General features: G+C 38.0%; 1 protein-coding gene across 9 annotated transcripts in view; it reads right to left on the reverse strand.

Moving 5' to 3' along the window:
- Positions 1-16,354, reverse strand: part of LOC107224541 (poly(rC)-binding protein 3) — a 121,354-nt gene that overhangs the window by 35,656 nt on the left and 69,344 nt on the right. For 7 of the 9 annotated variants that reach the window (XR_006904061.1, XM_046738366.1, XM_046738355.1 and 4 more), the window contains exon 2: positions 15,989-16,039. The exons of the other annotated variants lie outside the window; for them this stretch is intronic. Coding sequence is in view for 6 of the 7 variants with exons in the window: in XM_046738366.1 (XP_046594322.1) it covers positions 15,989-16,014 (26 nt within the window). In the remaining variant the exon portion in view is untranslated. The remainder of the gene's footprint in view (positions 1-15,988; positions 16,040-16,354) is intronic. 9 annotated transcript variants of the gene reach the window in all.

Raw genomic sequence — 16,354 nt, forward strand, 5'->3', positions numbered from 1 at the left:
ACCCAAAATATTGACTTGATACAATTTCCATTTGGGTAAATTTTTTAAAATCGAGTGTTTATTTCGGATATTTGGAACGTTTCCAATTACTCGAACAGTCGTTATTTAATATCCACTTGTTCTTGAGATATAAAAATGTATCCAACACCCATCGCATTGATTGTGGTAAATTTATTGGGTTATCTAGTACCGCCTAGCTATTATTTGAATCAAACAAATCAGTATTCGAGTAAAAACAAGTCAGCGAGAACGAGTAAAAACACTAACTGGTATAAAATCTATTATTTTGTTCAGTGAACCAGCCAATTTCTTCAATGTCTCCAATCTCGAAATCACCTTTTTTTTTTTTTTTATTCTACAGTGTTGAAAAGAGCGATGTTTTCCCGTCCATTTTGCTGGGTCATACCGATGTATATTATACATCATCGTCGCGATCTCTGTCATTTTTTTGGGTACGTGTGTTGCAGAGCGCAACGTGTCGCCTACAATTAACAAGGCCTGATTAAACAAGCAGTAGCAGCCCGGCTCGTTTCGTCTCTCGGTGTCCGGGGAGGAGGGATCGCGGGGATTAGATGGGGTAAAAATAAAAGGAGAGAATAAAGAAGAAAGGAGCGGAGAGGAGAGGAGAGAAGAGGAGATAGGAGAACAATGCCTACGGATCATGAAAGAGGGTCTCCACCCTCCGGGTACTCGGCTTGTCCGGCTTGGGTTCGAGGCACGAAAGCTCGGCACGAAAGCTCGGCACAAGGTGTGTATGCACAATTAGTAGCCTTGGATCCGGAACACCGGGCTGCACCCTGCAAACCCAGCCTTTGAGAACCGAGGGTGCTGAGATCGAGAGTTTTGAGGATCGCTTTATGACTCCCAAAAAAGCCCCCTCCCCCCGCCGGAACCCCGTACGCGTAGGAAGTTACGGAGAGTCCACTTTATATGGCTTTTAGACGCGAACGTGTTGCAATTTGAAATAAAATAAAAAAAAAAATTTTAAATTTACAGCGGTTCGCGTTTACAAATGATACCTGGAGAGAGAAATTTTTAGTTCCGGTTAACGCTCAGTCCTCAACTATTTTCACTTTTTACCACAATCGAAAAATAATCTTACTATTCTTTCTCGTTACTGTTGCTATATTTTCTTGCAACTGTTGCGAAAATTTAATGCTTGTGGAACAATAAATTGACGTTAAAGCCTTGTTTGACTAAAAAAGTATAGTAAACCGAAGAAACTGATTTTGCGTTGCGATTGACAAAAAATGATCGACGATAGCGCAAAATGGTTACGCGTACTTCGTTTTTCGTAATTCCGACAATGTTCAAACAGTTTTTTTTAACGATGCCTGTCTTACTGAGTTATTCTAGTTACCGTAACGAATGAAATTTTTCTCAGTGTACATGTAATGCGTAATTAATTACCCTGTGACCCATTTTCCAGTCGTGACGTCAGCACCTTACGACAAATATAGCCAATCGTTAGCGCGTGATCGGCTAGCCGCTGAATGAGTCTTTCAAAATTCAATAACTCACGTTCAATTGAAAGAAAGAAGAAACAAACAAAAAAAAATATATCGGTAGATTCAACGTTGGAATAATTGAAATATGCAGTATCAACAACGTTAATTTACTGAACAGTTACTCGTAGCTGTTCAATTTCTTGTGATTTCAGCGATATTCAAATCGCTGTGGTAACGATACTCATTTTATTGAATTTTTTTAGCGAATATATTATTATGAAATTTTCCCTACGCTGTGTGCATTGATCAGAATTTCTTATTTTCATCATTCAACGGATGATAAAGCTGCTGTAACTTGAGCTTAATATCTGCTCATTATAAATCGCGATCGATAGCGTAACATATTTACAGCGTGTATTTTCTTCTGTTTCTTCAAGTTGAAAGTCATATAATTATGTTACGTAGTGTTTGCATAATGAATTCAAAATGAATAAATCACAAATTATTTAATATTCAGGAAGCAAATTCGTTTGCAGGTAAATTGATACAGGTACAGATGCGATGTACCTTTAAATTTGAATTCCCGATTTCAATCGGTCGAAAGTGTAGATATTGGATTTGAAAAAAATTATCCGATGTATTTTTTGGTTTGAAACTTTCATCGTTCGAATTACTTGTTAATCATATTTTTAGCGTCTGTGAAAAAACATGACACAACATAAATACTGTCTACCTACGCATAGTGAAATGTAAATTATAAATTGTTTTGCTCGGAATAAATTTAAATTAAGAACATTTGGATAACAATTTGAGGTGTATAACTGGTGCGTATATAATTGCTATTCGCCGTTCGTTTCGCTCGTCGTCGTCGGGTTAACAAGTGCTTGAGGAAAACGAACCACGCGATCCTTTGCAGAGTTGGCAATTTGCGTGATTTGTGGTTAATTCCATCGTGTAGTCGCCGGGTTCCCGACCTGCGGTGAATAAGTCGCGCTAAATATTCGACTGGAAAATCTGCAGCCTGTTATATTGAGCTGGTGCTGTTGCTCTTGCTGCTACTCTTGCAAGGCGTTTAAAATCTCAATTTCGCGCCCCGTTTGTTCGCTGATACCTTATTAAGCCCTCGAGAATGTTGAGGGTTCGATAAAAATGAAAACAAACAACGAATAAACAAGCGAAATTGGTAACAGGGTGCTTCCAAGACTCATCAAGCAGCGCTGAAAAGTTTGAGTGCGTAAACATGCTCAAACTTGAAAAAAAATGTCATGTGTTATGGATAATTAATAGAAAATAACGTGCATAACACCTACTTTCAAATACTTATACACATTTTCCAGTTATCGCGACATTCAATCTGTTTGTTTAATTTACTACTTTATTTCAGTTAAGTAAAGCCTTGACGTCAATTTATTGTTGCACCAATATCTAACTATCTTAATAATTTAAAGAATATAAAGTACGAATAAGGATAGTCAAAAAGAATAATAACACGTACTGGATTTTTTATTTACTCAGAAAGGGGAGTTTTCCCGACAATCTTCCATTTTTTCTTACCCTTCCCCCTCGTTGGAACGCCTTATACTTCTTCGGCCCTTTACATTTTCTCCCTTTATCCCTTTATAAAGTTTCACTACAGGAAGTAATTACCCTCGAGAGAGTTTACTTCCATAAATGCATATTAGATGTATTTCTATGTGTACACATTGTATACATTAATGTACGTGTACTGGACGTAATAATATATTTTCAGACGGTGTAATCTGCTCCAGCTGAAATGCAGAGAGAAAAATTTCACGTCTCTGAGAATTACTATTTTAATCAGTTTCACAGATGTAGCAAAAATTCGTCAGAGTTAATCAGCTTACATACACTTTCTACAGTTTCATGATTTTACAATCTGAACAAGCAGTGGCCAAGTTAATCATTTCAGGTACTTTTGCGTTACGTCAATGCCGATGACTTGAGATACTTGAGATATTTGAAGAGAGTAGAATAGAAAATTTCCACAACTATAAATCGACGAGATTCCTGAGATAATTATTCTATCAAATAATATCAGTACCCCGAATAGCAAAATTCCTGTAAGAATGATTATACAGAAAAAATTATAATATAATAAAAAAATTTATAATACGTAGTATATAAGAATTCAGGATAGAAATTTATACGCCAAAGAATAATTGATTTATTTCGTATAACTTGCATGGTTGCATGTGTGTGTGTGTATTTTTTTAATCAATCTTTCCATTCCTCCAGTCAAAAAGCACAGCAATTCTGATCATGATAACAGATTTTTTCTTCGTCGTAGTCGATGAATCTTCATCTACGAATTTTGAGGCCTGTATCTGACCACGATCCGGGGTGAAAAAAACTTTTTAAAAAAAAAACTAACAACGATGACCAAAAAAAAAGAAAAAATCCTTGCGAATTTTATTCGATATCCTTTGATCAGAGTTGAAAAGAAAAAAAAAAACTCATACTTCGTCGTCGTGAAGACAGACTTTGAGATGGCGTAAATGATGCCTCCACTTCAGTCACAAGCTCGTTGTGCAATGAATACGTTTCAGAATTGCAAGATTTTCAACTCTACGCGACGGCGTCGACGGTAAGTTGATGAACGCGGTTGAGAACTGCAGCGAAATGGGAATTCCGTTTTAAAAATCTATGAACAATGTGTGCATGCGAATACTCAGCTAAAATCAAAGTAACTTTGCGAAATGAGAATTGAAGGGAGGAAACTGAGATGCAGAATTGGTGGCTCGAGATGAATCGTTTTTGCTGAGAGTATAACGTCTTATGAAACTACCTATGACCGTTCTTAAATATATCTTGTAGGAGGAGAGAAAATTATTTTGAATAAAAAAGGCATTTTTCTTTTTTTTTTTGAAATTGCGTAAAATATGCAACGTTTTTTTTCCGTTGTTACACGCGGAAAAATTTTCACCAGTTTTCGAATTTTTTGAGCTACGCTGTTATAGAGCGAAAGAAATATCTAGTTTTGATTATCGTACATAGTCCTTGGCTATTTTGTTTTTTTAAAATTCTAGTTTTAAACTGAAGATCAGTTTTTAACCCTTTTTTCATATTTCTAACATATATATTTGCACTTTTTATATGCACATAAATACTTTGTGGTCTGTTGGGTGCCTGAGTCATTGAAATTTCATGCAAAATTGCAATAATTTATTCACTCGTATATTTGTTATAAGCTTTTGAAGTGAAAAAACTCGTTTTTTTAACACAAAAAACATCTTATCATTTTCGTCAATTAGACAGTTGGGGCTCTGAAATTTTTTTTACGCATTCCTCATACACAATTTTACAATATCTATTTGTTTCACAATTTTCGGTGCGCTAGTTTTTTCAAAAAAAAAAAAAAATTGTTAGTTTCGGAGAGTGAATTTTTTTACGCCATTTTCAATTTCGTAATTCTTACTTTAGAATCGTAATCTGTAATCGTGAAAACCCATAGATCACCCATGATTTTCTAAATTTGTTCAGCAGAAAAACGTTCCCCTCAAGGGTTTAACTGTTCTTTTTACCATCATCATTCGTGGTATATTTTGTCGTAAGTGAAGCCATAATTTTACGTTGATGCAGCAGTGAATTGATGGCAAGCCATTTTTTGGCTGGAAAAATACAGCTACAAAGTAACAAACAGATTTAATTTTGTAATAACTGAAAAATGTGATAACGACAATTATAATCACACTGAATAGTTACTTGTAAAAAATTTTCTTGTAATTTCGACAATATCGAACACATTACGGCAGCTGTATCAATTTCTCTAGAATTTTTTGTCAACTCAAACTCGACGAAGTAGACGCATTTGAAACTTTTTACACGAATATCAGCGTAAATCGCGATCCCGCAATCTTTTGATCCTCCCAGTCTCATTGCTCCGAGGATCTCGTCGCAAAAATCCGCCTTCTGTCTCCTTCTCCGGGGATAATAAAAGTTGAATTATTAAATTCCAAGTGGATACAGTTTGAAGATACATGCCTACCTCGGAAAATCACTTCTTACAACCTCGACAACTTCGGCTTGTTTAACGAAGTCATTTTCATTCCTCGATGATATAATATTTTATACGCGGTTACTGATTGTCACGACATTGTTGAAATTTGGCATCTCTCTAAATAAGAAAATGTTCAATTTTGTAGTTTGCAATTTTTTAATGTGACATCATATACCGAAGAAGAAACGATAAACGGATTATATAATCGTATATATTCAAATCAATGTCATATTTTTCCAACTATCGCGACACTTTCTTCGACTCCACACACTCTAGTATTTCAAAGCATAATATTTGCTTCGAAAATACTTAAAACAAAAATGACTGTCTAACTATAATTACACAATGTCGGTATATTACAATGCCCCGTATATTATAAAAAATATATTTCTTAAGCCGTCGTTCTTTGACGAAAAAAAAAAGAATAATTCGGTTTTATCACACTCAAAGAAATCGTTCGTTAATACTTCCACGAAGTACGAAGCAACATCGTGAAATTGAATAAGGTTTTGGTTTGAGAAAAGAAAAAAAAGAAGGAAAAAAATAAATAAATAAAAGCGATATAACTTTACTTCAATTCAAGTAAAACTGAATTAATTCGTAGAATCAAAGAACCTCGATCAACGTTTTCTATTCATACGATTAGATTGAACCGTGATAAGATAAATCCGCAAGCTCGAAGCAACGGTAATAATTGATTCAGCCGACAAAAAAAAAAACGGATCCCATAGAACGCCGAATCTTTGACCGAAAGCAGAGAAGATCCGGGTAAGAAATTCCTTCCAAAGACATTCATCACTCGGCAATAGATTATATCGACAATGAGTGGAATACGAGCGGAATGAATGACCGCTTTGGGAAATGAAATGGTCCAGAATTCGAGAGTAATAAGCGAGAAAGAGGACATTGGATTGAAATGGTCCCGATCGTAGTTTCGAGGTAAGAAAAAGACGAGGCGAAATCGAAGGAGCGGCAAGATAGCGGCGATGAAAGAGAGAGAGGAGGAGGAGCAAGGATAATAAGAAAAAGTAAAAGCCGGAACGAAGTTCGTATTGATTTGCGGGTTGAATTTCAACCGATTACTTTTCAACTCTGTGCACTAGACTGCCATGAAAAATTCACGGCGCAGGAGCTCCTCTTTCCACGCGCGATGTCGAATGGCTCGATATCAAAACGACAGCTCGGATTCGCGTAAGGTTCGCAATTATCGCAAGCCTTCTTCCCAACTTCTAGTCGAATTAAATCTCGTTACCATGACGCTTATTGTACAATTATATAATATTATACGTACAGACGGGGTTCTACATTGATAATAAACTTTCAATTACTAAAGATTTTAATATCCCGGCTGGCGGGAATCTTCCCTGAATAAGTTCAACGAGCCAGGTGGACGACCTCAGCTTTCTTCCTTCGGGACTCGCCTCCTTAATCAGGGATAACGACGTCCCGAGTTTAAATCACGCGATGTATTTTCGGGGTACAGCTAATGTACTCTTATTACTGAACCAAGCCTGCAGCTTGCGTTAAGTGGGTCAGAAAGGTTATTAGTTCATGGTAATTGAGACTGACTCTTATGGTGAGAATTTTCCTCAGGTTTAATTAAACGGCGAGATGGAGCATTGAAAATGTTCAAAGTTCCATACTTTTGGTTAGTCGAATAACGAACCAAGGTTCAAGACTTTTACAACCGTATGAATAAACGTGTTTTTCTTTTGCTGCAAGCCTGTATCCAAAATCCTTGAGAATACCCCTCATTGGCTTACGTGAAATAAATTCCGATGATTCGATATAGCGACTTATCCGCTCCGTTGCAGTTCTGTACGAATAATGTTAACAAATGTTAAATTCTGACGATGTTCGATTCGTGTGGAATGACGTGAAGTTACGCGAAACTGCTAGTCGACAGTCACGTCGAGTCGCTGAAAGTTGTTTGGAGACACTTGAAATGTGAATTCTTTTTTGCAATCATGGAGTCGCTAAAACTCGACATTATATCACGTGATGTGAGATGATTTGAATTCACTTCGAATCACGAGAAGCTATCAATATTCGCTTCAAATAAAATAAGATAGAGTCCAGCAATAAATAAACGTTTCGTTCTGATTCTTTTGGAAAGTTGCGTTGACTGACTGTTAAGTGTTCACGTATTGACATATTAAATCTACTCACTCGAGCGTAGGAGTTAGAAACATTTGTACTCATTCATTGGGTATAAAGTAGAGCTTGAAAAGGTGGAAGGTAAGCAATGGATCGAAGATGTGATGGAAGTAGATAGGTATGAGGGTGAAACTGGAAGCGAAAGGTCGGAAAAGGATAATTAACATGCGAGTGGCAAGTTCCGAAGTAAATATTAAAGTCTTTGAAGACGCTGTGAGGATTATTATCCAAGAACGTTTCAAATCGGTCTAAATTCCGTTGGCAAAGCGAAGGGCATCCAGAAGCTTGAGTAAAGCCTACTTTACACGCAGTTTATTGGCTGCTAGAACACCGCAAGAAGATTCCTTGCCGCTGCAGGTATTCGACTATTCGGTTTGAAATTCCTGCCTCACCCTCTCGGATCTGTTGTACTACTGCAAGGAATTTCAAGTTGGAATACAACTTGGATTAGCGCCGCTGAAATTTTGTTCCTAATTTATGCATGGGAACGGAAGTTAAACGGGGATTTCCAAATTTGAAAGACTCAATTTAAGGACGGATTCACCGGATTGCCCGAAATAAAAGTTGGCGGAAGAGAAAAGAAAACGTTTGGAAAATCTCCAGCAGTCCTATTTGTGCCAATGACAGTGCACCGAGAGAAATTTTTAGTTCCGGTTACCGCTCGGTCCTTGACTATTTTCATTTTTTACCACGATCGAAAAATACAGTTCTAGGTAGAAAATGAAAATTAGTTTTCTAGCTGTTACCACAAAGTCTAGTATCCGTTGCTATTCTTTCTCATTGTGAACACTGTTACTATATTTTCTTGCAACTGTTGCGAAAATTTAATACTTGTGCAACAATAAACTGATGTTAAAGCCTTATTTAACTAAAAAAGTAGAGTAAACCGAAGAAACTGATTTTGCGTTGCAATCACCAAAAAAGGATCGACAATAGCGCAAAATGGTTAAGTGTACCTCATTTTTCGTAATTTCAAGAATTTTCACAGTTTTTTTACGCGATATCTGTTTTACTGAATTTTTCCAGTTACTATAATAAATGAAATTTTTCTCAGTGTGAGCACGTTTGAAATAACGTATCTGCTATTCGATAGAAATGAATCTTGACAATAATTTCAAAGTGACTATCAACTTTGGTGTTTTAGATCCGACTTTGATGACGTTGAAGTCGTTTTGATCACCACATTAACAATCTTCAGAGATCATATGAGAAAAATTTTACAAATCATGATACACAGAGAGAATAAAAAATAGATTAATGTAGTCTTATAATTCAACTGTACTGTCTTGTAAGATTTCTTCACTTTCATTTCGTCAATTTGTATGGATCTGGTGTGTGAGTAAAATAAGCCCAAAAATATCAGAGTTTAATATTTCCGAACGTTCTGATTGCAACAAAAATTTTCTCAAATTATTGATACCTTGGCTTGTGTCACTTCAACGTGTTCAAATTAATTTTTATCACACCACACAGACGGTGTTTTATTCGTGCTTACTAACCTTTGGCGCAAATACCATTGCTGGACATTATTGCCGATAATTCTTAAACCTCAAGGGCAAATCGCACAGCTCAAAACGATCCTTGCCGTATTTCCAACGATCAATATCAACTGTATGGAATCAATCCTATCCAACGAGCAATCACGTTGCTGCACGTACGAATTATAGTTTAACCAAGTTCTTCAAATTGGCACTCTGACGGTTGGTGAAGGAAGTGTGAAAAATACCCATGAGACGAAAGACACTCGTCAGGATAAAAGCAAGACGGTCAGTTTGTGCAGTGAACCCGTAAAGCTCCACGTCTGATCCGTTATTTCTCCGGTTCCAGGCTTACGACTCGGACCTTCGAAACGAGGGTGTTGTGCAGGCCTCTCGCAGTGGCATGGATTCGCACAAGGTTCGAGATGAGTTATAACGGTTCAACTTTCTGACGGTATATAATAGCGTTTTAGCGGTCAGATAGACGGACGTTATACAGCTGACGTTGGGCGCATTAGTCACTGTCCGAAAGGTAGGAGGAATTATCCGTTTTGGCAACAAACTTCCCCTTTGTGAACGACTCTCTAGTCGAAATCAAGAAATGGCTAGCCTCCCGATACCCCGAAAACTCATTGGTTCCATTAATCTCTCTTTCGGTTTCGAAACAGTTTTTCACCTGCTCGAGGTGTGGAAATGCAGCGGCGCGAAGCACCAGGCCAACCCTATAAATAGCTCCTTCAGGGGTCAGTAATCATTGGTATGTACCTGTAGATAGATTGGTTTCTCGCTCTCTCAACGCAACTCTTTTGGATTCTAAATTTGCATTGAATCACTTGACCGTGTGTCACGGTAAACTAGCGATCTGATGAATTTTGCGAAAATAGAGCTGCATGAGAAACAAACGAATTTATTCGACTTAAGTTAATGTCAGACCTCCAAAATTGCTGTTAAAACGAAGCAGATAATTGTTTGTCACACTCCTTGACACTCTTCTGCGATAGAATCGCTTCAAGCTTTGGAAAATAGTTGAGATGACGATCACGTGTATCTGGTTATTGGGAAAAGTTTGGAAAATTGTTGAGAAAAACCAAATGTATCAAATTCCACCGTACAGGGAATCAGTTTTAAGTACATTCGTGGTGTTCGCATCAATCTTTTGAACTTTTTCCAATGCGAAACAAACTCGATTTCAAATTTCGTCATATTCCAAAGTTTTAAACGACTTCATTACTCAACGTGTATTTCAAACATGCTTTCAATTTAAGACTAGAAAACTATCCCAGTGATGACTTCGCGAACTGCGATAACTTCGAGTGAATTATATAATCACTTAACGTCACAGCGGATTATAACCAAGACTGTTGATTTGAAATGGCGTAAAAAATATAACTCGAAACGAATCGAAATGCACCCCGTTCGAGTGTTCGAAAGTTCAAGCGCTTTGACATGACTTAAAGTGCCGTTAAACGACTTCGCATGACTTCAAGTACAGATAAAAATGTCAAATTCAAAACGAAAGTTGGTGAACGTCGAATAAAATTACGTGTTTTTTTCACGGCTCCTGAGCATCCAGTCTAAACCGAACTTCGTAGTGGGAATAATTGGACATTTATACACGGAAAGCAGTTCGTACTTTCCTTTCTACGACAAGGATGCATCGTAAATTTGAACGTTGAAATCCATCTATTCAAAGTTAAAAATTGATCAACGTATTTCTCCTAAACCAGAAGCTTTCAGGATTTTCGCATTTCAGCACGTACCTTAAAGTACCAAAATTGCGGATGTAAAATTTGAAACGATTAATTCGTACGTGATAAAAGACCCGTGTTGCAGATTTGGGACAATCGAGAATCGGGAACTTCCGTCCGAACGTAGCGCCGACAACCTTGGATACAGTCAAGCCCTAGCCGGTATAAAATTGACGGAGGTTGAGATCCCCGCAAAAGTACGATATATATGGAAGGGTGAAGGCGGGAGAAGGACGAAGCAGAAGCACACCACGAGTGTCCTGCAGCAAAAGCTCCGCAGGATCATATCGAGAAGCGAAGAAAGACGGCCGACCGATATTCGCTCTTAACGGCGTCGTTCGTGTTTAAGACGTGAATTCTTCAATCTTCCTTTCCTCTCGGCAGATCTCAATGTCAGCTAGTTCCCTTCCACCCCGTCCCTCTCTCTCTCTCTCTCTCTCTCCAGGTCGTCGTATAATATCTGTCCTCTTCGCTCCCCTCGACTTCCGCCTCCGTCTCAGTCTCCTCCTCCGCATCCTCGAGTACGTACTACATACCTAGACACTGTGTTACTTGAGCCTACATTGCGAGCCCGGTGTGCAGACCTCGCACACACATCCGTATCAACTCTGCTGCCGATGTAGTCTGGACGGTGTAAACTACCACACACGTATTTCCGGAATACGCGTTCAGCCCTCTGGAGTAACGATTTTTTACCGACGAGTCTTGGAGGCTCGACTGTGGTGCACGGCGAGAGCAAGCGGAATGGAAAGAGGAAGAGGAAGAGGAAGAGGGCAGACCCTCGGCACCCTGCACCAGATCAATACTGCACTCGTTCATTTAATATTCTTCTTTGTCCACCGGTCGTCCGGCTAGTTTAGCCTACTTTCGGACCGTTCGGTCCGTCCGTCTTGTCCGTTTATATCGTTACATCAATCCGTTTGTCTCGGAGGAAGTCGATACGCCGAGTTTCTTCGGGCTTCGTGATGCGGTAATTGCGAGGCAAATATTGCTCGTGGTTCCGCCTGACGGAACACAGTGTCGACCTTATCGCGACGCACTGCGGCAGAGACAGTCTTCGGGTATCTGGACCCTGACTCATACCCCCCAAAGGGTACCGAAATCATCCGACCTTTTGTCGACATGGCTTAGGAGGAACCGTTTAAAATAGTATCCGTGAGAAGATATCTTTTCGGCTCGTTTTGATTCACCTTTACGGTACGGTTTACGAAATAAGAACGAGTTCGTGTTGAATAATACCCGCGTATAAAATTAATATACCAGTTTAAGTGAAACAAATGTCGTACAGAATATGGGAATTGATGTCTGTGACGTACTATCGATCGATATATCAAAAATGGACTGTTCCTCACTTTTTATTCAGCCACTCAGGCCACCCATTCATTGTTAATCAACTCCGTACGAAGCCTGGCGGGCACGATGAAATTCCAATAAGCTAACTAACACCCATAATTCGTAAGAAAAACGTTTCAAATATAAAACTTATATTTCGTTTTGGCGCTTCGGAGTAAATTATAAATATTTTGGACAGCTGTTTTCGATCAGTTCGTTTTCTAATTGGCAAAACAAATCGGAATCATAATTTTATGTCAAGTACAGTGATTATTTCTTGCGTTTCATTTTCCACTTTTGACATGCAATTCGAATTTGGCCATTGTTGCGTCGGATACGATACGGAAAAGTTGAAAATCATTTGTCAACAAGCTGTAATAAAATCTGTATAACCCTGAATTACCTTTATTCGCTACAGATTGGACCCACCATTTAAAATTAGAAATTTTCTATTCCTTATCGAAATATTCAGTGTCAATAAAAGTCCAGTAAACGAACAATAATAGGATCATTCTGTTTGAATACAGTGAAGCGATTTGGAAATATCCGAGGTGGAAATATTTCGTTTAATCCTATACACTTCGATACCACGCAACTTTGGTGTAAAATACCAAATATTTTTCTCCAACTCGATTAACTGCTTTCGGATTGTAACGAAATTGGACCGCAGCCTCCATAATCTACACAGATATGTGCGTATAACGTGAACCTGACTCTCATCTCCCCTGGCCTTCAACCTTCCCCGTCATGTTGTTCCAGGACCAGATTCGATGGGGCAATCAGACTCGAGTATCCCTTGAAGCAAAGGGTGCAGGGTCAAGGCCAGTCAAATCAGGAATTGCCTTTCCGAAATTGCCCTTCAATGAGGAACAATCGTGGTTGAGTCGTGGTCTCTTCTGGTATCACTCAACATTTTATTTGACTTTCATTTTTCTTTTTTTTTTTTGAGAAATGATGTATACCGATAATGATCAGCGACATGTAACCGAGTTTCATTCGCCCCAACTTTGTTCCAGTTGGCGGTTGGGAAATGGGACGAGTTCTGGGCTTTCAGACGCGATAACCTTTGTTCACGATCCAATGAACCTCCGCCTCGTTTATCCCGAAAAAAGGTAAGTATCGATCGATCCGTGTCTATAGTGTACACATATGTATGTTATATATTCGCAAAGTATATAACTGGCGCTGAGAGGCTATGTGATAGTCTTCGCAGAATTCAAGGATACATTTCGGTGAAAAATGCGTAATAAAATTGAAAGAGCACGCGTAGCACGTAGATGAAATCGATACGAAAATCGAAAAATTTTAAATACGTAATAAAACTAATTTCGAACTCAAGTAAATGATATTCAATTGACGAATTTATTTATAAAGATCAAATTCTAGATTCTAGAACTGTGTAAATTATCAATAATACTGTATAAATTTTCCTCTGATTTCAGATTTCAAATTTTCAATCGATGCCAGGAGAAGACAATTTCCGTTAATCGTACTTGATCTCGATGAAATATATGCAGGATAATTCCTAACGGCCGAATAGTCCGTCGTCTGCTAGAATTTAACGCGCATGCGCTAAAATTCGAGAAGAGTTGTTTACCAGGGTGAACAACCGTCCTGAACCTAACCTCGAAAATTTCGACAGTTGTCGCCGGCAGTTGTACTAAACACGAGGCTGAAATTAGCAGCCAGACGTTCTAATGTTCGTTCGAATAAGGTAATGAAGTCCGAAAATCAAAATTTTGTGAAATACCTCGAACCCCTGGTATTTTAAAAGAATCATGAGGATAAAACCAAACTGCATCTGAATTTGCAACGGTTGGTCGCCCTGACAATCAACTGCTATTGAATTTCGGCGCATGCGCATTGCGTTATAGTAGACAACGGATCATTCGGCCGTTAGATAATCACTCCGTACATCATCGCGTACTAAGCCTCAGTTGTAAGTATACACAGTTTAATTTTTGGTATCGATAAGTTTTTTATCAGGTAAAACGTTGTTTTTGATTACTTATTTTCCACGCGACGTTCGTTTAACCAACTTTCCGCAGTTATGCGAGATTGTGCAGGAATGAAATAAATCACAAAATTGACGAAGTGTGAATTTTCTTTAATACGAGGACCCTTGACTTGCAGACACCCCTGAACCATCTTCGACCTTGAGCGTCAGGGTGGGTAATTACAAGGCCGCTACATACATAATGCATAAGGCTTAAAGGTGCGTTAAGTAAATTAGGCAGTTAATATTCAGCGTACAAGTCCGCGGGTTACCCAGTCGCCTCTAGTCGTCCACTTTATGGAAATACCCGAAAGGATAACACGTTCGTAATTGCTTCAGGTCGTCGGCGAGTCCGCCTTATCTTGTACGCTGCACCTACTCACCGGGATTTAACCCCATCCCTTAAACGATTTATCCGCCATGCCCAAGGCATCCTGTTATCACGAATGGCGATCATGAAGAAACCACAAACAAACGGAATACATTGCCGAAGGCATTTGAGGATGTATGAAAACCCCAATCCGAATGAAAAGTTTCGAGGAGAGACAAAAAACTGCTTGAAAAATATCTTGCAACGTCATTCGCGTCGATAATAACTTGTGATTTGACGTCTAATTTAAAGACGTATCATTTATGGTGTGCAAGAAGTAAACAACGTCCCTTATATTTGATAGAAATGAATCTGAAGAAATCTGAAGTAAAAAAAGGTATCGACAGTTTGACAGAGGGTTGAAAATGATTAAAATTTCCTGTGTTTCGTCTAATTTTAATGTTCTTGGCCCTTTCTTGCTGGCTAACCAATTCCCCAGAAATCGACTGAAAACATTCGAAAAATCCTGCGTTCTAGTGTAAGTATAACTCTTAAATCTAACTGTTGACAAAAACTACTTCCTCAAATCTGTTTTTTTTTTTTTTTGTGTTTTATATCAAGCTGAAAAAGATGATTTTCAAAAACATTTTCGGTTGATCTTTAGAAATCTTGAAGGTAAACCTAATAAGCCTAAGAGCATTATGATTCTGATGAAAAAATCGATCATTTTAAACGTTCTGTTTCTAATTAAAGACTTTCTTCGTACATTGTTAATATTTTAGCTTGTACTGTTTGAATTTTACTCAGAATTATTTTTATGACACAGTAGGAAACGTGGTTTTGATCGTGTTCTCTATGATTGGCGAAAAAGACATTGCTGGAGGTTATTTAAAAGGTACTGTTCTCTTTTTTCAACTTTCGATTCAGATTTTAGATCCCTTTCGTTCTCAAAATCCTGACAACGAGAGCGTCTGGAGGGTCGGTGAATTACGAATCAAGAACTTTCTGGTACCTAATTTTAGGAGTACTTGTCTATAATAAAAACATTCATAAACCACAACCAATTTTCCTAGTATTGTATGGAAAAAAAAAAATACTTGTAAAATTGTAAACAAGAGTTGACAAGTCAACTTTTCGATTCAAATCGTTTTTTAACGGTAAAAATTTAACTATGTTCGTTATATTTCACTTTGCGACGGCTCATTTTATTCCAAAGACTTTACCAATGAAAATTGTATATTAATTGACCTAAAATAATCAGATACCGAGTACGAAAATGTTCAAACACCTTACGCGGCGATAATTCTCACAATTAGATTCACGATATAATTCCGGTGGTTATTTAACACCGCGTATGCCTTCACGGGTGAGTCGTAAATACATCCCTAATAAGGCTTGCTCGGGTTTCTTTCGTTTTTCGTTCTTTCTTTCCTTTTTTTTTTTTTTTTTTCATTTTAATAAAATTACAGTAGGTATTATGTACATATGGCTTCGGACTTACGTCATGGCGTCACCCTTGTGCTTCATTCGTTGCAACGCGTCGCGTACTCACCTGAAATCATAAAATAAAAACCAGTTAATTGTCAGCTATTTCGAAAACCCAGAGTGAAAACGTTTGGGAAAATCATAAAGAAAAAACGAACGATCAAGTCGATGAACATAAATATTTACGTTTTTCATTCTCGAAATTTTTTTTACTTCGAGTTCCAATCGAACAATATCCGGAACTTATTTCAATTCAAGTTACGCGAGTCTTTTAAGATTCGACGATATGTTTGTGTCTTGTTTCAATTTTTGTGAATTCGTTCTGACACATATTTCGTGAAATTTTCTCGAGTTTAATCAAAGCCACGTGAAATCTCGTACG

This window comes from Neodiprion lecontei, chromosome 4, assembly GCF_021901455.1.
Source record: "Neodiprion lecontei isolate iyNeoLeco1 chromosome 4, iyNeoLeco1.1, whole genome shotgun sequence".
NCBI classification, from domain to species: domain Eukaryota; kingdom Metazoa; phylum Arthropoda; class Insecta; order Hymenoptera; family Diprionidae; genus Neodiprion; species Neodiprion lecontei.